The sequence below is a fragment of the Caretta caretta genome, chromosome 23 (assembly GCF_965140235.1).
Source record: "Caretta caretta isolate rCarCar2 chromosome 23, rCarCar1.hap1, whole genome shotgun sequence".
NCBI classification, from domain to species: Eukaryota; Metazoa; Chordata; order Testudines; family Cheloniidae; genus Caretta; species Caretta caretta.
Genome location: NC_134228.1, coordinates 13,200,157 through 13,224,133, shown reverse-complemented (window position 1 = coordinate 13,224,133; position 23,977 = coordinate 13,200,157). Strand labels below are relative to the sequence as shown.

The 23,977-nt window shown below is 62.7% G+C and overlaps 1 protein-coding gene across 4 annotated transcripts; it reads right to left on the bottom strand.

Moving 5' to 3' along the window:
• Positions 1-934: 934 nt before the first annotated feature.
• Positions 935-23,337, bottom strand: TTYH1 (tweety family member 1). 4 transcript variants are annotated; one of them, XM_048832476.2, is made up of 14 exons: positions 23,058-23,337; positions 13,519-13,691; positions 10,336-10,447; positions 8,595-8,815; positions 8,095-8,190; positions 7,577-7,649; positions 6,685-6,760; positions 6,509-6,567; positions 5,917-6,009; positions 5,731-5,823; positions 5,305-5,447; positions 4,721-4,846; positions 3,304-3,382; positions 935-2,183 (listed from the first exon to the last, which is right to left on the bottom strand). In XM_048832476.2, exons 1-14 carry the CDS (start codon positions 23,181-23,183, stop codon positions 2,118-2,120), a joined length of 1,536 nt encoding a protein of 511 aa, XP_048688433.1. In that variant the 5' UTR covers positions 23,184-23,337; the 3' UTR covers positions 935-2,117. The 4 variants fall into 4 exon arrangements, with proteins under 4 accessions (XP_048688433.1, XP_048688434.1, XP_048688435.1 ...); XM_048832477.2 differs by having other exon boundaries at positions 6,509-6,564; positions 23,058-23,336; XM_048832478.2 differs by having other exon boundaries at positions 4,798-4,846; positions 23,058-23,335.
• Positions 23,338-23,977: the final 640 nt, after the last annotated feature.

Genomic DNA, 23,977 nt, shown 5'->3' with positions numbered 1-23,977 from the left:
AAATTCTGGAAGGAAATAAAAACAGCTGCCGGGAACATTTTTCTCTGGCCAGGTCTATGCTACAGACCGATACCAGTATAACTTCATCACTCGGAGGGTGGGGGGAAATCCACACCCCGGAGCAACGCAGTTACACCCACCTAACCCTCGGTGTAGACAGCGCTATGGGGCCAGAGCGAGTGGCCTCCCCGATGGGGCTCACGGAGAGAGCCAGGCGGGCTGGAGGCTCAGAGGTGCAGCCCCAGGAGGTGGTGGGGCCCGAGGGCCTAACCCCAGAGAATGAGGATGACCCTCGGGGGAAGGGGCTCTCACACCGAAGGGGGTTCTCTCAGGGGCCGTACAGAGCCGAGAGAGAACGGGGCCTGGGAGTCTGTGACAGGGGTCTAGTGCTGAGAGCACGGAGGGGTGGCCAGGACTCCTGGGTTCTATCCCCTGCTCTGAGAGGGGAGCAGGGTCTAGTGGTGAGAGTGGGGGAGGCTGGGAGCCAGGACTCCTGGGTTCTATCTCCAGCTCTGGGAGGGAAAGAGGTGGAAGCTAGGGCTTCTGCATCTGACAGTGGCCAACCAGATGCCAGCTTTCCCCCTCCTCCCCCTCCCGCCATGGGCTATGGAGTGTTAACAGTGGGGACCAGCCTCCCCGTGCTCCCACCCCAAGGGCAGCCCCCACTAGGGGGCAGAGGGGCATTCAGGTTCTGGGGCCCCTTTGGCCTCGGTTCTGGAGCCCCGTTTGTGTCAGTCATGACATGGATTGGCCTGACAGGGGACAGTGGCTGAACTCATTTCACCTGGGGCCAGATCGGAGCCAGCGCCCCATGGAGGGGAAAGGCCCCGTGCCCCATTCCCTGCCCCCCGAGCCAGCCAGTCCCCACCCTGGGGCCAGATCAGGGTTGGCGCCCCCTAGAGGAGAGGCAAATCAAAGCGCACACGCAGCTCCCTTTAAAATAAAATTTCCCTTTTATTTCTCGTTCCTCTGGATCGAAGGCTTGTTAGTGGCTGAGGCTCTAATTGGGACGGCAGGTGGGGTCCCCCCCCAGCTCACGCCAGTCACCTCTCCTCTGCCTACAGGTCTCTGTTCTACAACCTGGGGGGCCCGGGGCTGGCCCCCTACAGCGGGGGGGTTAGACGTTAATTGGGGCTGGCCCGGCCCCAGGGCTGGCCAGGCTCACTTGTCTGTCTGTCTGGCTACTGCTCTCTCTGTCTTCCCCCTTGCTCTCTCGTTCCCCCATTTTTTGATGGGCTCCTTTTCGTTTGTTCTTTTTCACTCCTTCATTCCTTTACTCTTTTTTTCCCCACCCCATCTTTCGTCTATCTTTCCCCCGTTCTTTCGCTCTGTTTTTTCACACTTCATTCCTTCCCTCTGTCTCTTTCACGCTCTCGTGCAGTTCAGGCAAGCTTTGAGTTCTTTTCTTTTTCTCTCATTTGTTCTTCTCCCACTCATTCATCCGTTCACTCTCTCGTTCCTCCTTTTGCTCCTTCTTTCTGGCCTTTCATTCTTTCCCCCCTCCTTCTTTCACCGTTTTTTTGCTTTTTTTCACTTTTTTCCTTCCTTCTTTCCCTCTTCTTTTCTCCACGCATTCCTTCTCCTATTCTTTCAACTCTTTTTGCTCATTCATTCATTCATTCATTCATTCATTCATTCATTCATTCATCTCTTTAATTTCTCCATTCTTTCCCCTTTCACTTCATTCTTCCCCGCCATCCATTCACTTTACTCTTTCACTTCTTCTTTCCTTCCCTTTCACTCTCACACTCTCTCCTTCCTCCATTCACCTGTTCTGCCCTCTCAGGCTCATTCTTTCACTCCTCCATTCATTCTTTCGGTTTCCTCCTGTTTTCTCCCCCCAGGGATTCTTATGGGGGAACCCTCTTCCTTCAGCCCCTCCCCCTTCTCAGGGGCACAGATCCCTGGCATCAAACTCAGATAGACCGAGGGACAGGTCAGCAGGAGGTAGCCATGGTGGGGGTGGAGGGGTGGGGGCGCAGCCCTGGTCTGTCTCCTTCCCCCCCTGTTTGGTTCTGTCAGGCCCAGCAGCACCTGGGGGGAGGGGGGAGGGCAGCCGGTCCATGTGTTAGTCAGGGGTGGGGGCTGTGGGTCGGATTCTAGGTCAGGAAGTCCATTCAGTATCGGGGGCCTGGTTCCTCTTGGCTGGCGCCGACGTAAGATGCCTGCATGCTGGGTGAGTACTGGGGGGGAGGGGGAGAGAGAGAGATGGGGGTGAGAGATGAGAGAGAGATGGGGGTGTGGGGGATAGACTGGAGGGGACGATGTGACTTTCTGTCTGTCAAAGCAGCCTCCTGGAGCCCCAGCATTCACCCCTGGGATGGGATTATGATGTTTGGTACAAAGCAGGCCTTGTGAGGCATCATTTGAACGCATGTCCTGTTGGCTTGTGTGTGCTCCCATTGTGTGGGAAGTTTTGCTGTCTGTATGCTACTGATAATCCCCGAGGTGGGGAGGCTCGGGACACCATCCCTGCCCATCCTGGCCAATAGCCATTGATGGACTGATCCTCCAGGAACTTATCTAGTTCTTTTTTGAACTGCCCGACCAATGGGGGCTGCCTCACCGGCAAGAATCTTTCTAGCAGCTGGAAGAAAGTATAAAAAAAGGGACAGTGACATCCTCGCTTGGCCTCTCTCCTCCCCCATCTCCACACCCAGGAAACTGTCCAGAAGACAAAGACTTTGAGCTAGGGAGACTGGTCCCAGGCTGGAAGGGAACCTGGCCTGTGTAGTGAGGAGCAGTGAGCTGCTTGTTAGCGGGAGAGGTTGTTTGGTTCAAATCTTGCTCAGACGGTTAAATTGAGACGCCGTTTCTAGTTTTATTTCTTAGGTAAGCGACCCTGTTCTCTGAGCCTGCTACCAAGACTCACTGACACTCTGTCTTGCTGGAGTTAATAAACCTGTTTGATGTTTTACCCAAACCAGTGTGGATCCACTCCCCTTTTGCCGGAATGGTAAACTAATGAATCAGCTTGCACTGTCCGAGGGAGTCCCCGAGCAGTGGAAGACGGTGTATTTCTGGGGTGCCAGGCTGGGGCGACTGGCTGGGGTCCCTCTCTGAGAGGTTCAGGGAGCTGTCATGCCATGTTGCTGGGGTGTGGGGACCTGCCCATGCTGCTGTCTGAGTGATCACAGCGCCTGCAGAGGGTTCGCAGCTTGTCACTGGGGTGACACTGTGTGAGACAGCCCAGGCCAGTGAGTTAAGGGGGCACAGCGGCCCCACAGTGCCAGGTTGTCCTCTGGGGGATCCCTCCCGCCGCCCCGGGAGTGGGGGCACAGGCTGGGGAGGGGAGAGACTTACCGAGGGGGGCGGGGAGTGCCGGTCCAGGAGGGGCACGCTATCATATCGAGGACTGCCACTGAACAAACCGCTTTGATTCCTGCCGAGGAGAGCGAGACAGGCGCTAGCCGGGAGGGCTGGGGGTGGGGGTGGGGAGAATCCTGCCCCCCCTCCGAGAGCCAGGTCCCCGAACTGGGGGTGTGTGTGACATCACTCTACCCCCAGCTTCCTCCTCCCCCCCAAATCTCTGCAGGGCCGTGCCATGGGCTCGGTCGTCAAACCCAGGGCTGCCCACTGGTGATTGGGGGTGGGGCAGGGGGGCAGACAGAAACAGCTGGATGTCTTGGTTTAACTGGGGCCAGGAATCTATTTAAGAGAGGCCAGCCGGGATACCAGGCTAGAGGAGCCCATCGTTCAGTCACAGGGCAGCAGCCGGGATACTGGGCTAGATGGGCCCATGGCTCTGAACCAGGGCAGCAGCCGGGATACCGGGCTAGATGGGCCCATGGCTCTGTCGCAGGGCAGCAGCCGGGATACCAGGCTAGAGGAGCCCATCGTTCAGTCACAGGGCAGCAGCCGGGATACTGGGCTAGAGGGGCCCACGGATCTGAACCAGGGCAGCAGCCGGGATACCAGGCTAGATGGGCCCATGAGTCTGATCTGGTCTGAACAGTCTAGAGGCCCATCCCCCACTAGCTGGTATTGTTATAAGTAACCCTTCGAGCTCTGGGCAGAGTGAATCCAGAAACAACCGGACAGTGTGTGTGGGAGGGTGGGTGGGGGCGGAGGAGGGGGAGGCGGTTGCCATGTGCCCCCCAGTGGTGGCTCGGGGGGGATAGCTTTAATTGCAGAAAGGGACAGAGATTGGCTGGAGGGGCCCATAGGGGAGGGCAGAGCCCACTGATGGTTGGGGAGGGTCCCCTGGACTGCCTTCCCCCATCCAGCAAGGCAGGACAGGGGGTAATATGGAGGGGGCACCCATCAGCACCTGGCCCAGCTTAGCACTGGGGCACCTGACCCCTAAGTCCCAGGCAGGCTGGGGTCTGGCGAATGCCGGCGCAGCCGAGGCGGAGCTGTTGCAGGGGCAGGGGAAGCCGGGGCGGGGGGGGAGAGGAGGGACGGACGGATGGATGAGAAGAGCGACAGGGGAATGAGGGAGAGAGGGAACGGAGGGAGGGGTAGCTGGGGGTGGATGGCTGGATGGTCAAAGGGACGGATGGAGGGACGGGGGTGTAACGGGGTCGGACGGGGGTGTGGACAAACAAATGGAGAGACGGGTGCAAGGGGGAAGGAGAACCACAGCGGGGCCAGCCGGCCGGTGAGGTGGGACAGACAGACACGGGCTGGGGAGCGAGGGACGGACGCCCAGCGCCCGCTGGCCCCCAGCCCAGCCCCCGGCTGCGGTCCGTGGGGGGGGGAGGGGATGGGGGCTACTCACATGTACTGTGAGACGGGGGCGTTGGAAATGGGTGGGGCCGAGAGGCGCAGGCTGGAGCGGGGCGGGGGGCTACGTGCCTGAGGGGTGAAGGGGTCGTCGTCCTCTGTGTCCTCATATGCCGCGTCCCTGCCGGCCGGAGAGGGGGGGTTGGCGGGGGGCTGCTTGGCGATGCCCCCCCCCACATGACATGTCCCCCTGCCCGTCCCCCCCAGATACCTGCCCACCACCGTGACTGCTCCCGCCCCCTGGCCAGATGCCCCGCCCCTGCCAGAACCACACCCCCCGCCTCCCCCCCCGGCAACCTGCTGCCCTGCCACAACAGGCCCCGCCCACCACTGCTAGCAGTCCCGCCCATCCCAGATGCCCCGCCCACTCCCTCCACTCTGAGAAGCTCCACCCACCTGTCCCAACCATCCCCACCCCAGATGCCCCACCCCCACTGTGAGTGGCCCCACCCACCACAAGCAGACCCGCCCTCCCACCCTAGATGTCCCGCCCCCTATACCCAGCTGCGCCCCACCCCCTGCTGCCCGCTCGGCTCCACCCCCTCAGAAGCCCCGCCCCCTGCGCCTGGCCCTGCCCACCTGCTCTGGAACCTCTCCCAGGCGCGGGGCAGGCTGCAGACGGCTGTGGTGAAGGCGAGGGCCGAGAGGAGGGAGAAGAGCAGCAGGAAGAGCAGCCCCTCCATGCCGTCATAACAGAGCCCCTTGAGCGCGTCCACGTAGTCCTGGCGGAGAGACGGCGTCACTGGCCCGCTGGGGGGCGGAGCCTGGGAGTTACCATAACCCCAGGGGCGGAGCCTGGGGGGAGTTACCATAACCCCAGGGGCGGAGCCTGGGGGGAGCTACCATAACCCCAGGGGCGGAGCCTGGGGCCTACCACAGCTCAGGGGGGCGGAGCCTGGGGGAGCTCCCATGGCTGGGGGGGGGCTACCATAGCCGGGGGGGGGGGGAATGCTGCCAGAGGGGGGCCCGGCAGCAGGACACCCCCGGGGGGACAGGAGCCGATACCTTGTGAAGTCCCCGGCAGTTGAGCAGCGCGACCAGCTGGTGGAAGTTGCTTTCCGTGGTGTTCAGGGTGCCCTGCACAGACACCAGGTTCCTCTGGGGGAGGGAGAGAGAGGGATGGAACCCAGGCGTCCGGGCTCCCCGCCCGTCCCCCCACCCCCTTGGCTTTACTCCCTAGCCTGCACTGACCTCTGCCGCGGGGAACTGTGGGATAGCTTCTCTCTCCAGGCCGTGCAGCTGGGAGTGGATGCTGGACAGCGCCCGCTGCGACATGGTCAGCCTCTGGGGGGGGTGACAGCGGGATTGGGGGGCGCAGACGGGAGCGGGGGGGTGCGGCTCCCTCCCCCCCGCCCCGGCTCCGGCCCAAGGAGCTGCTGGTCAGCAACAAACCGGCTGCATGACCATGTCTGGTGCCCTCTAGTGGTGGGTTCAGGTAGAGGCCCCCTAAGCCTCTCCCCCAGGCCCGCCAGTGCCCCTCACTCCCGACCCACAGCCCCCTGCTAGCCCGGCCCTGGGCTCCCCCCAGCCCTGCCGGTGCCCCTCACTCCCAACTCACAACCCCCTGCTAGCCCGGCCCTGGGCTCCCCCCAGCCCTGCCGGTGCCCCTCACTCCCCACCCGCAGCCCCCTGCCACCCCGGCCCTGGGGCTCCCCCCACACACTCAGCCCCCAGAATCCAGAGCCCAGGCCTCCCTACTGGTGGTGCTGGTGTGCCCCTCCCCCACCCGGCCCAGTCTGAGCCCCAGCCAGCTCGGTTCACGGGTGAGTCGTTGGGGTCTCACCTGTTGGAAGGGGTTCGGGACGTCCAGCCTGCAGGCGAGATAGTACTGGAGGATTTCTGCTGGGGGTGGGGAGAAGGAAGGGGTTAATAATGGGCCCCTCTAGTCTGGTCTCCCCTCCCCCGCCCCCATCAGCCTCATGGGCCCATCTAGCCCGGCCTCCTGCCTCTAGTGCCTACCTGGGTTAAGGTCTGTCTTGGCCTGGGTCAGGTTCAGGACGAAGCCGTCTGGGTCAGAGCAGAAATCGCTGAGTCCCTGCGGGGGGGGGAGAGAGGGGGGAGTAATCAGCTAAGAATCAGGTCTGGGCCCAGGGGCCCAGGGCCGGGCTAGCAGGGGGCTGCGGGTGGGGAGTGAGGGGCACCGGCAGGGCTGGGGGGAGCCGCGGGTGGGACTAGCAGGGGGCTGCGGGTGGGGAGCGAGGGGCACTGGCAGGGCTGGGGGGAGCCCAGGGTGGGACTAGCAGTGGGCTGCGGGTGGGGAGTGAGGAGCGCCGGCAGGGCTGGGGGGGGGGCAGGGCCGGGCTAGGAGGGGGCTGCGGGTGGGGAGTGAGGGGCACCAGCAGGGCTGGGAGGGACAGGGCTGGGCTAGCTGGGGGCTGTGGGTCGGGAGTGAGGGGCTCGGGCAGGGCTGGAGGGAGCCCAGGGCCAGGCTAGCAGGGGGCTGTGGGTCAGGAGTGAGGGGCACCGGCAGGGCTGGGGGGAGCCCAGGGTGGGACTAGCAGGGGGCTGTGGGTCGGGAGCGAGGGGCTCGGGCAGGGCTGGGGGGAGCCCAGGGCTGGGCTAGCAGGGGGCTGCGGGTCGGGAGTGAGGGGCACCGGCAGGGCTGGGGCGGGGGTGGGGGGGCAGCCTGGGTTCTCTAAGGTGAGATAATTTAATTGCCCTGGCCCTGGTTATCTTTAATGGGGTGCGGGGGAGGATTAACCCTTTCATGGCATACCCCTCCTGAGATAATATTCAGAGTAACTGCCGGTGCCCCTCACTCCTGACCCGCAGCCCCAGGAGGCACTGATCTCCTGGTGTGGCGAGAACGGGGCTGAGACCCACAACCGCCCCCCGCCAGCCCTTCACTCACCACAGCTGCTGCCATCTCCAGCCCCAGGGAGCCCCAGCTCAGGATGAGAACGAAGAAACTCATCACAGTCATTCTGGGGGGAGGGGGGAGGGGAGACACTGGAGTCAGGGGCTGGGAAAGGCCCAACTCAGCCCCTCCCCCAGCCTGTGGGGCAGGGAGAAACAGCCTCTCACCCCTGCCCCCTCCCAGAGCCAGGGAGAGAACCCAGGCGTCCTGGCTCCCAGCCCCCACCCCCGCTCTAACCACTGCACCCCATTCCCCTCTCATCACCAGGCAGGGGGGCTGTGAGGCATGATGGGGGGAGAGGTGGGACAATGGGGGTTGTGGAGGGATGGGGGGGTTGGGGGAGGGGGCTGTGGGGATGGTGAAGGGAAGATGGGGGACAATGGGGGGCAGGGCAGGAGGGGAGATGTGGGGGGAGGGGGCTGGTAAATAGAAGATGGGGGCTGTGAGGGGGGGATCGGGTCCCAGTGACTGCAGCTGCCCCCCCCCCCCCCCCCAGGTCTCCCCCGACTCACACGACCAGCAGCCACTTGATCTGCTTCGCCAGCCCCAGCAGAGTGAAGAGGCCAATGGCCAGGTCCAGCAGCAGCAGCAGGATATAGGCCAGCCACCTGGGGGGCGAGGGGGGGCCCAGGGGTGAGCCCAGCCCCCCTGCCTCCCCCGCCCCCCGCCAGCCACCTGGGGGGGAGGGGGAGCCCAGGGGTGAGCCCAGCCCCCCCGCCCCCTCCATCCCACGCTCCCTGCCAGCCACCTGGGGGGGGCCCAGGGGTGAGCCCAGCCCCCCCGCCCCCTCCATCCCACGCTCCCTGCCAGCCACCTGGGGGGGGGGGCCCAGGGGTGAGCCCAGCCCCCCCGCCCCCTCTGTCCCCCGCCTGCCGCCTGGGGGGCAGGGGGGAGCCCAGACCCCCCTCCCCCTCCGTCCCCTGCCCCCCGCCAGCCACCTGGAGGGGGGAGGCAGCTCTCAGGACCCCCCCCCCCCCCGTTCCCTCCCATCTCCCCTGCCCCCGGGTCTTACCTGTAGTCCTCCAGGTAGGCCAGGCCGTGGGCCAGCTGGCTGGGGCTGCCCCCCAGGTGCCCCCAGAAGGGGAGACCCGCCAGGATCTGGGCCACGGCCTCGGCCTGGCGCCGCGTGTTGCGCACGACGGCCACGAACTCGGTGCGGGGGACCAGCTCCTCCTCCAGCCGCGTCAGGTCCCCCCCCACGGCCCCCGACAGCAGCCCCAGCGTCCGGCGCACCTGGGGGGGAAGGGGCCCGGGGCAGGCACCCGGCACATGCGTGTGTCACCGTCACGCCTCCCCTCCACGTGGCTTGTCACAGTCACGCCTCCCCCCACAGGCGTGTGCTGTGTCATGCCTCCCCCCCCCACACGCGTGTGTCCTGGTCAAGCCTCCCCCCCCACGTGGGCCACCGTCATGCCTCCCCCCACATGCATGTGCCACACGTCCCCCCCATCCTGCCTCCCCCCACACGTGTGCATTATGGTCACGCCGCCCCCCACTCGTGGGCCACCATCAACGCCTGCCCTCACACGCGTGTTCCACCGTCATGCCTCCCCACACGCGTGTGCGAGGTGTCACCCCCCCACACACGCCTGCGTGTTGCCATGTGCCCCCTCACACACTTCCCCTGCCCGTGTGTGCAGGGTCCCCGCGCAGCACAGGGTGGGGGAGTCGCTCCCTGGGCAGCTAGCGGGGGCGGGGGGGAGTGGGGCTCTGGGAGCTTTGGGGGGCTGTGGGGAGTGGCGGGGGGCAGACGGCACGGGAGCCTCACCAGTGTGTCCGCGCCTTGCAGCGGGTGGTTGGTGCTGGGGGGTGCAGCGGGAGGTAGGAGGGCGGTGGGGGGCACGGGGGGGCACGGGGGGGCTCACCAGCACGTCGGCGCTCTGCAGCGTCAGTTTGGCATTAGGGGCTGGGGGCGCAGGGGGAGGTAGGAGGGCAGTGGGGGGCACAGGGGGAGGTAGGAGGGCAGTGGGGGGTACGGGGGGCGTATGGGGGGCACAGGGGGCGTTCAGGCAGCCTGGGGGGCACGGGGGGGCTCACCAGCGCGTCGGCGCTCTGCAGCGTCAGGTTGGCATTAGGGGCTGGGGGCGCAGGGGGAGGTAGGAGGGCAGTGGGGGGCACAGGGGGGACCTGGGGGGGCACGGGGGGCTCACCAGCGCGTCGGTGCTCTGCAGCGTCAGGTTGGCATTAGGGGCTGGGGGCGCAGGAGGGGGTAGGAGGGCAGTGGGGGGCACAGGGGGCGTATGGGGGGTATGGGGGGCGTACGGGGGACCTGGGGGGGCACAGGGGGGGCTCACCAGCGCGTCGGCGCTCTGCAGCGTCAGGTTGGCATTAGGGGCTGGGGGCGCAGGGGGAGGTAGGAGGGCAGTGGGGGACACAGGGAGAGGTAGGAGGGCAGTGGGGGCACAGGGAGGGCCTGGGGGGGCACGGGGGGGCTCACCAGCACGTTGGCGCTCTGCAGCGTCAGGTTGGCATTAGGGGCTGGGGACACAGGGGGAGGTAGGAGGGCAGTGGGGGGCACAGGGGGAGGTAGGAGGGCAGTGGGGGGCATGGGGGGCGTATGGGGGGCACAGGGGGCGTACAGGCAGCCTGGGGGGCACGGGAGGGGCTCACCAGCGCGTCGGCGCTCTGCAGCATCAGGTTGGCATTAGGGGCTGGGGGCACAGGGGGAGGTAGGAGGGCAGTGGGGGGCACAGGGGGAGGTAGGAGGGCAGTGGGGGGCACAGGGAGGGCCTGGGGGGCACGGGGGGGCTCACCAGCGCGTCGGCGCTCTGCAGCGTCAGGTTGGCGTCCAGCAGCGCGGCCGTGACCTGCCCGACCCCGTCGTTGGTCTCGCTGTTCCCGTAGAAGCCCAGGCCGATCCCTGCACTGGGGGGGGGGGGCACAAGGGGGGTCAGCACCGGTGGGGGGACGAGTCCCACCCCCCCAGCTCAGCCCCACCCACTGGCGCTCCAGCCCCCCGCCCCGGGCACCCCCCAGGCCTAGGGGCAGGGGGACGGGCATGGGGCAGAGTTCAGCTGGGGAGAGGAGGCGGGGGGGACGGGGGGGGCAATGGCCGGGATGACGGATGAAGACCCATAAGCTTCTTAGCACAGAGGGGAGGGGGGCAGCAGGAGGGGGGGAGCTGGGCCCTGCCAGCCTGGGATCCCGCCCCCACATCACACCCACAGGCCCATCCAGCTGTCACTGGCCCCCACCCCCAGGAGGCAGCAGGCTCCTGACAGCCAGATCCGCCCCCCCCAGCAATCAGAATGGGGGTGGGGTAATTACAGCCCTGCAGATAATGAGCGGGGCGCCCTGCCGGAGACACCCCTCGACTTCTGGGGCAGCAGCCAGTGATCAGCCCCCCACGGACTCTCCTGGACCCCTCCCAACCCCACCCCCCCCATAACTCCCAACTCCCCATCCCTCCCCCTCGTACCTCCCATACCCCCCGGACCCCTCCATCCCCCCCAACCCCACCCCCCTTTGTTCCCATCCCCCCCATAACTCCCAACTCCCCCTCCCTCCCCCTCGTACCTCCCAACCCCACCCCATACAGCCCAGACCCCTCCATCTCCCCATACCTCCCAACCCCACCCCCATACACCCCCCAGACCCCTCCATCCCCCCATACCTCCCAACCCCACCCCCCTCCGTCCCCATCCCCCCCATACCTCTCAACTCCACCTCCCTCCCCCTCATCTCCCTCGTACCTCCCATCCCCCCAGACCCCTCCATCCCCCCATACCTCCCAACCCCACCCCCCTTTGTTCCCATCCCCCCATACCTCCCAACCCCACCCCATACAGCCCAGACCCCTTCATCTCCCCATACCTCCCAACCCCACCCCCATACACCCCCCAGACCCCTCCATCCCCCCATCCCCCCATACCTCCCAACCCCACCCCTCTCCGTCCCCATCCCCCCCATACCTCCCAACTCCACCTCCCTCCCCCTCATCTCCCTCGTACCTCCCATCCCCCCAGACCCCTCCATCCCCCCATACCTCCCAACCCCACCCCCTCTGTACCCATCCCCCTCGTACCTCCCAACCCCACCTCCCTCCCTCTTATCCCCCTCGTACTTCCCATACCCCCTCATGCCCCCCATTCCCTTCCATCCCCCCCATTCACCCCCAGACCCTGCCATCCTCTCCCCCTCGTACCCCCCATCCCGCCCGACCACTCCGTCCCCATCCCCCTCCAACCCCTGCTGGACCTTTCCAACGCCCTCCCCCTTGTACCTTCCCCCCATGCCTCCCATCTCCCCCCATACCCCCCCCAATTCCATTTGTCTGTGACTGAGGCTGGCTGGCTCCCAAAATCCTGCTGCCATGGCAACCGCCCCCTCCATAGCCCCATTGTCACGCTAATGAGGCCCCTTCCTTGCAGGGCAGGAGCCATGGGGGAGGCGGGGGGGCGGAGCCAGTTTCTTTCCCCATCACGGAGCCAAGCTGGGTGGGAGAGGGGCAGGGAGAGAACCCAGGCGTCCTGGCTCCCAGCCCCGCTACTTCTAACCACTAGACCCCACTCCCCTCGGCGTAGCAATGGGACCAGGGTGCTCTGGGGTTTGGTCCCTCCCTGTCTGCGGCCCGGCTGCTCAGGAGCCGGCCTGGGTCTGAGCCCAGGGGAGTTGGGCTCCCGCCCCCCAGCCAGCCCCTGGCACACAGAGGGGCCCATTGTCCGCTCTCTGAATGGCCTGGGGCTGGGCTCTCAATGGGGCCCTTCTCCCCCCAGCCTGGCTCCTTCTCAGGGGGCTGCCAGCGACCCCCAGGGAGGGGGGTATGGGGCTGGGATGGGGGAGGAGAGACTCAATAACCCAGCCCGGAGAATGGAGAGTCTGGTGAAATTCCCCACAGTGAGAGGGGAGTGGGGGCTAGTGGTCAGAGCGGGGGGGGGGGGCTGGGAGCCAGGACTCCAGGGTTCTCTCCCCGGCTCTGGGAGGGGAGTGGGGTCTAGTGGTTAGAGCGGGGGGGGGGGGGGGCTGGGAGCCAGGACTCCTGGGTTCCATCCCCAGCTCTGGTGCGGGAGGGGGACTGACTGTGTTTTTGTCCCATGAACTTGGCCTTCTGCCTTGGCGCCCGGAGCTGGGAAGTTTTGTTTTTCTCCCTGTGTGGCAGTGAAGGGGCGGGGATTGGCAAGAATGGGGGGGCCGGGGGGACCATGCGGGGGCATGGCCATGGCAGAACAAAGAGACAAAGGAGCCGGGGGACCCAGGCCGGGGCCGGGGCCAGGGGGAGAAAAGGGACCCGGCTTCCTATAGCGCCAGGAAACAAGCAGCTCTTTATGGTAGCTGGGGGTCAGGCGGGGAGGGGGGGCACTGACAGCCAGTGCCAGACAAAGCCAGGACAATGGGGAGTCTGATGGACCCAGGGAGGCTGCGGGGCGGGGAGGACAGATACCAACCCCAGCAGCCTCCTTAGCAAAGGCTTAGAGAATGGGGGGCGGGGAGTGGGGCTCGGGGCCTGTCCCCTCTAGGGGGCGCCGGCTCCCACCTGGCCCCAGGGCAGGGACTGGCTGGTTCAGGGGGGCAGGGAATGGGGCCCGGGGCCTGTCCCCTCTAGGGGGCGCCGGCTCCCACCTGGCCCCAGGGCAGGGACTGGCTGGTTCAGGGGGGCAGGGAATGGGGCCCGGGGCCTGTCCCCTCTAGGGGGCGCCGGCTCCCACCTGGCCCCAGGGCAGAGACTGGCTGGTTCAGGGGGGCAGGGAATGGGGCCCGGGGCCTGTCCCCTCTAGGGGGCGCCGGCTCCCACCTGGCCCCAGGGCAGGGACTGGCTGGTTCAGGGGGGCAGCCCTCTAGGGTGCGCTGGCTCCCATCCCATGCTGGAACCATTCCTGAAGCGAGTTTGTTGGGGCCTCAGCCGACATTGCCCAGTCCCCCCACCTTCTCACACAGGTTGGAGGGGGGCTCTGACCCCCCAGCCCCATCCGTGTCCCCCCTCTTCCCTGGGTCCCCACCAGCAGATGACAATGGCGGCCACGCAGCTCCAGGTGACGCAGCAAACCCTCTGCGGCTTGGGCTCGTCCTCGTCCTCCGGGTCGCAGCAGCAGAACCGGATCAGGTGGACGCAGATCAGCCCCAGGCTGATCGCCAGGCAGAGCCCGGCCACGCTGGCCAGGAGCAGCAGGGCCTGGGGGACGGACAGACAGACGCAGATCAACCCACAGACAGTGGTTAGAGCGTGGGGGGTGGGGGGGCCTGGGAGCCAGGACTCCTGGGTTCTCTCCCCGGCTCTGGGAGGGGTGTGGGGTCCAGTGGTTAGAGCCGGGGGGCTGGGAGCCAGGACTCCTGGGTTCTCTCCCCGGCTCTGGGAGGGGTGTGGGGTCCAGTGGTTAGAGCCGGGGGGCTGGGAGCCAGGACTCCTGGGTTCTCTCCCCAGCTCTGGGAGGGGTGCGGGGTCCAGTGGTTAGAGCAGGGGGGGCTGGGAGCCAGGACTCCTGGGTTCTCGCCTATATTTCTAGGAGAAGGTGCTCGGCCCTGTGGTGATCCCTGCCCCCCAGGGCCCAAAGGGGGCAGATGAGGGCATGTCCAGGGCGCCCGGCCCTGTGGCTATCCTCCCAGCCAGCCCCAATCTCCCGCCCCGACCCCCCCAAGCAAACACAAGCCTGGCCCAGCAGATTACAGCTGCTCTCAGTTTGCTCCAGGCTTAGATGGTGAAACCGCCCCCAGTGAAACTGCGTGGGCCAGGCCCCCACCCCACAGCAGCTGGCAGCATGCGGGGGAGGGGGCGGGGGGGCGCCGTGGGCGGGGGGCGGGGGGAGCTGAGAGACATTTCACAGCCTGCTTCTGCTGGAGAGCGGCCAGGGCTTGCCAGTCAGAGAAATACAGCTCGTCTGTCTGTCTGTCTGTCTGTCTGTCCCTCGCTCCCCACGCACCCTCCATCCACCCACCCATCCATCCCCTATACCTGTCCGTCCAGTGACGGGCGTGTGGGGACGGACACGGAGGGTATCGGGGGCGGGGGGGGGGGGGCGTGATGAATGGACAGACAGACAGAGGAGCATGCATGGGGATGCAGAGACAACCCAGTGCCGTTTACTTTGGCCCGGCAGGTGGCGGGGGCAGGTGGGGGCCCGTGGGGCTGTGGCCCGTTTCCAGCCAGCGGCAGGGGTGGTGGGCAGGCAGAGGCCCATGGGGCTATGTGTGGGGATGGAGGGAGGGATGGGGGGCTGTGGGGGGGATGAAGGGGTGCATGGGGACGGAGGGATGGGGAGGGATGGAGGGGTGTGTGGGGGGATGGAGGGAGGGATGAGGGGTGCATGGGGACAGAGGGAGGGGTGTGTGGGGACGAAGGGGCACGTTGGGGGGACAGATGGGCAGGGATAGAGGGATGGGGATGGGGGGTGGGGAGGGATGGAGGGATGGGGACGGAGGGGGAGCATGGCAGGATGGATGGGCAGGGATAGAGGGAGGGAGGGATGGGAGGTTGTGTGTGCGGAGGGATGGGGGGCTGTGTGTGGGGATGGAGGGAGGGGTGCGTGGGGACGGAGGGGCACGTGGGGTGGATGGATGGGCAGGGATAGAGTGACGGGGATGGGTGTGTGTGGGGAGGGAGAGAGGGACAGGGAGGGGTGGGGGGCTGTGTGTGGGGATGGAGAGGTGCGGGAGGAGGGATGGGGGCTGTGTGTGGGGATGGGGGGCTGTGTGTGGGGATGGAGGGAGGGATAGGGGCTGTGTGTGGGGACGGAGGGCCGCGTGGGGACAGGAGGGGCGCCTGGGGGGGACGGATGGCTGAGCGGCTGCCCCGTGCCTGGCTCTGCCGCGCGGGGGGCCCCCGGTGACCTACATAGCAGCGAATCCAGAGCTCGGCTCCTGGTTCTGCCTGCCAAGGGAATCACCAGGAAATCTGGCTCCCTGGGTGTGGGGGGAGGGAAGGAGGGATGGAGGGGAGTGCGGGGAGGGAGGGATGGATGGAGGTGAGTGGATGGATGGATGGAGGAGTGTGGGGGGAGGGAAGGAGGCATGGAGGAGTGTGGGGGGAGGGAGGGATGGAGGGGTGTGGGGGGAGGGAGGGATAGATGCACGGGAGTGGATGGATGGATGGAGGGGTGTGGGGGGAGGGAAGGAGGGATGGAGGGTGTGGGGGGAGGGAGGGATAGATGCATGGGAGGGGATGGATGGATGGAGGGGTGTGGGGGGAGGGAGGGATGGAGGAGTGTGGGAGAGGGAGGGATGGATGGAGGGGAATGTGGAGAGGGAGGGATAGATGCAGGGGAGGGAAGGAGGGATGGAGGGGTGTGGGGGGAGGGATGGATGGATGGAGGAGTGTGGGGGGAGGGAAGGAGGGATGGAGGGTGTGGGGGGAGGGAGGGATAGATGCAGGGGAGGGGATGGATGGATGGAGGAGTTTGGGGGAGGGAAGGAGGGATGGAGGGGTGTGGGGGGAGGGAGGGATGGATGGAGGGGAGTGTGGAGAGGGAGGGATAGATGCAGGAGAGGAGGGGTGTCAATCGGCCCTCGCTCCATCGGCGGCAATGGGGCCAAACCCCTAGTTGGGGGGCTTGGGAGGAGGTCGATCGGCCATCGAGAGATAGACTCCGCCACTCCCTTTGGTGGCTTGTCCCAACGAGGCGCTTTGACTCAGCTGAGTTACTCCCCCCTCGCTGTTCAAACCTGGTGCCTTCTTCCCAGTCTGACGGTGTCTGGTTTCCATCCCTTGCGTCCTCTGCCTGCCACCACCAGGTCAAAGAGCAGCTGATACGCCCCCCGCACCCCCCCCCCCGGGAAGGTCCTCCTACGTCCTACGTCCTAGTCAAGTTGCCTCTTGATCTTTTGGATCAGCTACTTTTATTTTTTGAATTCACACTTTGTTACTTCTGTTTGAGTCTGTCCACGGATGCCCTAAACGCGATATAAAGGCAGTGAGTTAGGGCAGTGCCTCCGACGGTCTGACTCTCAAAGCAGCCAACGCAGACTTTCAGAGAGGCCACGTCTATGGGCAATGTTGCACCCATGGGAATGCCGTTTGCTGTAGATCTGGGGTACACCGTCAGTGTCGGAATCAAACTACCTCGGTCTTTCCCTACCAGAGGGAGGTCTCAGAACTTCCTGGTCGCCGATGTGTAAGAACCTGCACCCACGTAGCTTCCATCCTAATCTTGTAGCGAAGATCTTGGCTTAAGCCGGAAGTCTGAGGTTTAATAGCCCATTGGTAGATCTCAAAGCACCTGACAAAGGAGGTCAGTGTAATTATCCCCATTAACTGAGGCAGTGACCTGACCAAAGTCCCCGAGCAGAACAAGGTCTCTTTAGTCCCAGTCTGGGACTCTCCATTAGGCTACGCTGCTTGATACCCGTACAGTTTATTCCCTTTCCCAGACAGGAATAGCTATAGCAGTATAAGCAACCCGTATTCCTGCAGCCCCTCCAAGGGAAAGGATGGCTTAGCTAGACGAGAAGAGTTATAGTGGGACCATGATTGTGTGTAGACAAGTCTTTGAAGATGGGTCTTAAGGAGCGCTGAGAAGGCGTTTCGACTCAGTTGAGTTAATTCGCTTGCACTAACGTGACGGAAGAAAAGATCCAGTAGATCAGACTCTAAGGACTAGAGACTCTACCTCATCCCTAGAGGAGACTCTTGCGATGGTTCATTATCCGCACTGGTAAAAAGTTTGCACCGTAGATATTTCTCCTCTGGATTGTTCTCACTTTAGCTTTTCTGGGATGCCATGTCTAATTCTGGCAAGAACAAGGAACCCAAACTGGATCAGTTGCTGGGATGATCCGGAGACTGGACAGTCGATTTTACGAGAAGAAACTCAAAGAGTTTGGCATGTTTAGCTTACAATGGAGGCTGGGAGGGGATCCGATTGCTTTCAGGGGGGCAAACAGCAGGAAGAGAGAAGAACAGTGCCTGGCTCAAGAACAAATGGGCATGGATAAACTGAGGCTGGAAATTAGAAGAAAGTTTCTAACCATCTGGATCAGCCTAAGTGGTTTGAAGATGGAGCTATAGCAGAGGACTGCACTCTGTGCCCTTCCTGGATTTCCAGGCCGCGGAAAAGTCACCCCTTTTAGCTGGGCCCAATCAAGTGAGTGCCTCGAGTCTGCATGGAGATGCTATTCCAGAACCAGGTTGGATGTGCTGTCGCTATGTAGGGGTGGCTCCCTGTGTGAGGACACGTTTATACCACAATCAGAGGGGCCCATATTTTGGTTCAGCTTGGTCCAGTAGCCTGGCTGGTGACATCTTGCTCCTATGCTCAGGGTCTGACCGATCACCAGATTTGGGGGCATCATCCCCCGGCTTCCTCCACAGCCTTGGGGGGTGGATCACCTTCTGGACTCACCTGGGCTCAACTCCCCTAATTCATCCTCTGCCCTTGTCAGGGCTGTCACGGGGCTCGCTCGCTGTTAGGGTGCCCCCTCTTGGCTGCTCTGGGAATTAGTTCCTTCTAGGTCCAATGCCCCCTTCCGTCGCTTGGTCGTGCACACCGCAGCCTCTCTATCTCTGCGACTTGGAGTGCTCCCTCGTCGTGGCTTGGCCCTCCGTGCTCACGACGCGCTTTCCCCCTCCCAGCGTATCAAAGTCAAATGGGATGAACCATCCCACAGCTCAGCCTAAGCCCCTTACCCAGTGGCCGGCAGGGGAGTCTGGGCCCACCCTTCACTCCAGGATCCAGCTCGAAGACCCTCTTACCAGTGTCCAAGGTCTGCAGCATCCCAATGATGGGTCGCTCAGGTCACTTAATTCCCCTCAGCTGTGGGACTATCTGGGCAACTGGTCCTTTCTCAGACAGTGTGGGGCAGCCCCCCCATTCACAGGGGCATTTCCCACTGTGTCTGTTTGGGGCTGCAAAATGTGAGTCGACTGCAGGTAACGGCGCTCAAAGCCGGGGTGAATGTGACGTGTGCTCAGATGAGGCGTGGGGATGTCCTTCTAGGACGTCCACCGCGCATCGGTTTATTTCGTACGCGCTCGTCCGGTCAATTTCTCTGCGTGTTATCCTAGAACTGTGGGGCCGGAAGAGACCTTAAGGGGTCATGACTCCATCTCCAAGGCAACTTAGATCAGCTCCGGCTGGCGTTTGTTCCACTTGTTCTTAAAACCCTCCAAGGACCAGCCCCGAGACGGGCTTTCAGGCCACTTTGGCTCAGGCCCCTCGCCCGGATGATTCTGAGGAAGGTCTAAGAACGCCACGGCTGCAAAGGCAAGAGAACCTGCGACCAAACAATTTTCATCCTAATCTCGTAGCGGCGAGCGCGGTGTAAGCCGGAGGTTGAATCACCCATCCAGAATTTGGATCCTCGTTAACGACAGCTCTGGATATTCTTGGTGCCCATCTAGCTCTCCTTAACTTGCTAAGTTACTGGCCCCTACCCCACCCGGTGGCCAGGAATTCCACAGGCCAACGACACCTTGCCTTGGATCACTTGTGAAGTCACCACCCTTTAATTTCACCGGACACCCCGTGCTCATCTTCTCCAGGCCTTGGGACATCTTCATGGCTCTTCCCTGCAGGAATCTCTCAGACCTGGGTCACGCAGGGTTACCTGCAAATCTAGGTGTCTGGGAATCAGTCCAGATGGGGGACTCCATCCCCACTTTAATATGTAAAGCCAAAACAATGTGCTGCCCAGCACATGGGGCAAATTCACCACCTAGGAACACAGAGACCTTCTGCTCCGGGGTGCAGATGGTTCCTCGGTCTCCCCCAAGCCCCCTTGAGAGGAAGTGGCAGGTTCATGGACAGGGGAACTAGGGGGCGGCTCAAAAATACACAAGAAGCTTTCGGGGTGGGGTGGGGGTAAGATGTTAATGTAATTCTATATATAGCTAACGTCACCGTCTAAGTGGTTGAGTTTGAAATAGGGATGAAAAGACACATGGATGGAGGGATGCGGATGGAGGTAGAGGTGTGTGGAGATGGATGGCCAGATAGACAGAGGGATGGGATGGATGGAGGGATGGAGATGGAGGTAGAGGAGTGTGGGGGTGGATGGCCAGACAGACAGAGGGATGGGATGGATGGAGGGATGGAGATGGAGGTAGACGAACGTGGAGGTGGATGGCCAGACAGACAGAGGGGTGGGATGGATGGAGGGATGGGGATGGAGGTAGAGGAGCGTGGGGATGGATGGCCAGATAGACAGAGGGGTGGGATGGAAGGAGGGATGGAGATGGAGGTAGAAGAGTGTGGGGGTGGATGGCCAGACAGACAGAGGGATGGGATGGATGGAGGGATGGAGATCGAGGTAGATGAGTGTGGGGATGGATGGCCAGATAGACAGAGGGGATGGGATGGAGATGGAGGTAGAATCATAGAATCATAGAATATCAGGTTGGAAGGGACCCCAGAAGGTCATCTAGTCCAACCCCCTGCTCGAAGCAGGACCAATTCCCAGTTAAATCATCCCAGCCAGGGCTTTGTCAAGCCTGACCTTAAAAACCTCTAAGGAAGGAGATTCTACCACCTCCCTAGGTAACGCATTCCAGTGTTTCACCACCCTCTTAGTGAAAAAGTTTTTCCTAATATCCAATCTAAACCTCCCCCACTGCAGCTTGAGACCATTACTCCTCGTTCTGTCATCTGCTACCACTGAGAACAGTCTAGAGCCATCCTCTTTGGAACCCCCTTTCAGGGAGTTGAAAGCAGCTATCAAATCCCCCCCCATTCTTCTCTTCTGCAGGCTAAACAATCCCAGCTCCCTCAGCCTCTCCTCATAACTCATGTGTTCCAGCCCCCTAATCATTTTTGTTGCCCTTCGCTGGACTGTCTCCAATTTATCCACATCCTTCTTGAAGTGTGGGGCCCAAAACTGGACACAGTACTCCAGATGAGGCCTCACCAATGTCGAATAGAGGGGAACGATCACGTCCCTCGATCTGCTCGCTATGCCCCTACTTATACATCCCAAAATGCCATTGGCCTTCTTGGCAACAAGGGCACACTGCTGACTCATATCCAGCTTCTCGTCCACTGTCACCCCTAGGTCCTTTTCCGCAGAACTGCTGCCTAGCCATTCGGTCCCTAGTCTGTAGCTGTGCATTGGGTTCTTCCGTCCTAAGTGCAGGACCCTGCACTTATCCTTATTGAACCTCATCAGATTTCTTTTGGCCCAATCCTCCAATTTGTCTAGGTCCTTCTGTATCCTATCCCTCCCCTCCAGCGTATCTACCACTCCTCCCAGTTTAGTATCATCCGCAAATTTGCTGAGAGTGCAATCCACACCATCCTCCAGATCATTTATGAAGGTAGAGGAATGTGGGGGTGGATGGCCAGACAGACAGAGGGGTGGGATGGATGGAGGGATGGAGATGGAGGTAGAGGAATGTGGGGGTGGATGGCCAGACAGACAGAGGGATGGGATGGAAGGAGGGATGGGGATGGAGGTAGAGGAGTGTGGGGATGGATGGCCAGACAGACAGAGGGATGGGATGGAAGGAGGGATGGGGATGGAGGTAGAGGAGTGTGGGGATGGATGGCCAGGCAGACAGAGGGATGGGATGGATGGAGGGATGGAGATGGAGGTAGAGGAATGTGGGGGTGGATGGCCAGACAGACAGAGGGATGGGATGGAGATGGAGGCAGAGGAATGTGGGGGTGGATGGCCAGACAGACAGAGGGGTGGGATGGATGGAGGGATGGGGATGGAGGTAGAGGAGTGTGGGGATGGATGGCCAGATAGACAGAGGGGTGGGATGGATGGAGGGATGGAGATGGAGGTAGAGGAATGTGGGGGTGGATGGCCAGACAGACAGAGGGATGGGATGGATGGAGGGATGGGGATGGAGGTAGACGAGTGTGGGGATGGATGGCCAGACAGACAGAGGGATGGGATGGATGGATGGATAGAGCTGAGTGAGTGGGAACAGACAGATAGCTCTGGGGACAGACAGACAGACCCCTCCCCCCACCGCCCACACTCCACTGTAGGGGGAGGAGCTGCCCCCATTGGAGGGGCCCTGGACGGTTACCTCTGAAGTAGAGTATGACCCCCGCCCCCTACAGTCTCTCCCAGTACACATAACAGGGGGCTCCCAGCATAACAAGAGATTAAACCCCCACCCCGGACAATTACCTCCCCCACCACCCCCGCTGGCCCCACTGCCAGGCCAGACCCAGGACACAGACATGTCCCCTCCACCCCTGCTTGCCTCCACTGTGCCCCCTTTCCGGCTCAGCACTCCCTCTGCCCCCGCCCTCCCCGATCTGTCCCTGCGTGGAGGCCTGGCTCACGAGTCTTCTTCCTCCCTCACGCTGCTGGTCTCTCTCCTCCTCTCTCTTTCTCTCCTTCGGGTCCCTCCATCGCTCCGGTCTGTCCGTCCCCATCCCACCCTCATTTTCTTCCTCCTTTGGTCCATCTCTTTCCTCTTTCTGTGTCCTGCCCTCCTCTCCCCCTCCATCCCTCCTGTCTCCTTCTATCCATCCCCCTTCCTTCAACACAAACTGCTCCATCCATCTCTCCTCCATCCCTCCATCCCTCCTGTCTCTTTCTATCCATCCCCTTCCTCCAACACACACACAGCTCCATCCATCTCTCCTCTTCATCCCTCCATTCCCCTTCCTTCAACACACACTGCTCCATCCATCTCTTCTCCATCCCTCCTCTCTCCTTCTGTCCATCCCCTTCCTCCAACACACACACTGCTCCATCCATCTCTCCTCCATCCCTCCTGCCTCCTTCTGTCCATCCCCTTCCTCCAACACACACACTGCTCCATCCATCTCTCCCCTTCATCCCTCCATCCCTCCTGTCTCCTTCTGTCCATCCCCTTCCTCCAACACACACACTGCTCCATCCATCTCTCCCCTTCATCCCTCCATCCCTCCTGTCTCCTTCTATCCATCCCCTTCCTCCAACACACACACACTGCTCCATCCATCTCTCCTCCATCCCTCCATCCCTCCTTCTGTCCATCCCCTTCCTCCAACACACACACTGCTCCATCCATCTCTCCCCTTCATCCCTCCATCCGTCCTGTCTCCTTCTGTCCATCCCCTTCCTCCAACACACACACTGCTCCATCCATCTCTCCCCTTCATCCCTCCATCCCTCCTGACTCCTTCTGTCCATCCCCTTCCTCCAACACACACACACTGCTCCATCCCTCCTCCATCCCTCCTGTCTCCTTCAGTCCATCCCCTTCCTCCAACAAACACACTGCTCCATCCATCTCTCCTCCATCCCTCCTGCCTCCTTCTGTCCATCCCCTTCCTCCAACACACACACAGCTCCATCCACCTCTCCTCTTCATCCCTCCATTCCCCTTCCTTCAACACACACTGCTCCCTCCATCTCTTCTCCATCCCTCCTCTCTCCTTCTGTCCATCCCCTTCCTCCAACACACACACTGCTCCATCCATCTCTCCTCCATCCCTCCTGCCTCCTTCTGTCCATCCCTTCCTCCAACACACACACTGCTTCATGCATCTCTCTCTTTCTCTCTCCCTTTTTCTTTCTCTCCATCTCTCCCCGCCTTTTTGCCTGTTTCTGTCCATCTCTTCCCCCCCTCCCCGCACCTCCGTCTTCCTGTCCCCCGTGGCCCCCTTACCTGCTGGTACTCCCTGTCCTGGGGGGCGAAGCTGCTCTCCACCGCCTCGAACTGGAAATTGGTGCGGGGCACCTGGTGGAGCAGGTAAACCCACCACGACGCCTGGTACTCCTGGGGGGACCCCATGGCACCCCGTGGGCGCGCGTGCGGGGGACCCTCTCGCCGGACGCCTGGGTCCCCTGGCTCACTGGCTGGCGCCGCCCATGGGGCTCGGGGGGGGATCGGGGTGGGCAGAGAGCTGGAGAGCGAGTGAGCGAGCGGAGATTTGGCGTGGGGGTGTGTGTGGGGGGGGGTGGTATTTTGCAGGCGGGGAGAGTGGGAGCGGGGGGGGGGCATGGGGGAGGGGCAGCGCCACCTGGTGGTGACGCCGTGGAACTTCCTAGCTTTCCCTCCCTCTCCACCCCTGTCCCTAGGGGACCCCTTTAAATTAACCCTTCGCTCCCCAGCCCCTGGGGGGATACAGCGCCCCCTGGTGGTGACATGCTGGAACTGCCCACATATTCCCCTCCACCCTGTCCCTGGGGGACCCCCTTTAAATTCACCTTTCGCGCCCCAGCCCCTGGGGGATACGGCGCCCCCTGGTGGTGACATCCGGGAGCTTTTCTAGCTGGTCATTAAATCAGCCCATAGGAGGAGGGGAGGGAGGCAGGGAGTCGCTTTAAATTAACCCTTCGTGTCCCAGCCCATTGGAGGGTGCGGGGTATGGGACGGGAACAGCACCCCCTAGTGGTGGCCTGATATAATTCCTCAGCTGTTCACTCTCTCTCCTCCCATAACGGGGACCCTTTAAATTAACCCTTAATTTAACCTTTAACCCTTTAAATTAACTCTTAAATTAACCCTTCGCTGCTCCACCCTCTCCCAGATACTCATGCCCCCCCCCTTCATGCTCCTTATTATCGTTCATTACTGATACTTGC

Coding starts and splice junctions, on each gene's coding strand:
- TTYH1 (XM_048832476.2), bottom strand. CDS start 23,183: ATGGGGTCCCCCCAGGAGTACCAGGCGTCGTGGTGGGTTTACCTGCTC. Junction 6,010..6,508: donor TCCCGAACCCCTTCCAACAG/GTGAGACCCCAA, acceptor CACCCCCCCCAG/AGGCTGACCATGTCGCAGCG. Junction 5,824..5,916: donor CACAGTTCCCCGCGGCAGAG/GTCAGTGCAGGC, acceptor TCCCTCCCCCAG/AGGAACCTGGTGTCTGTGCA.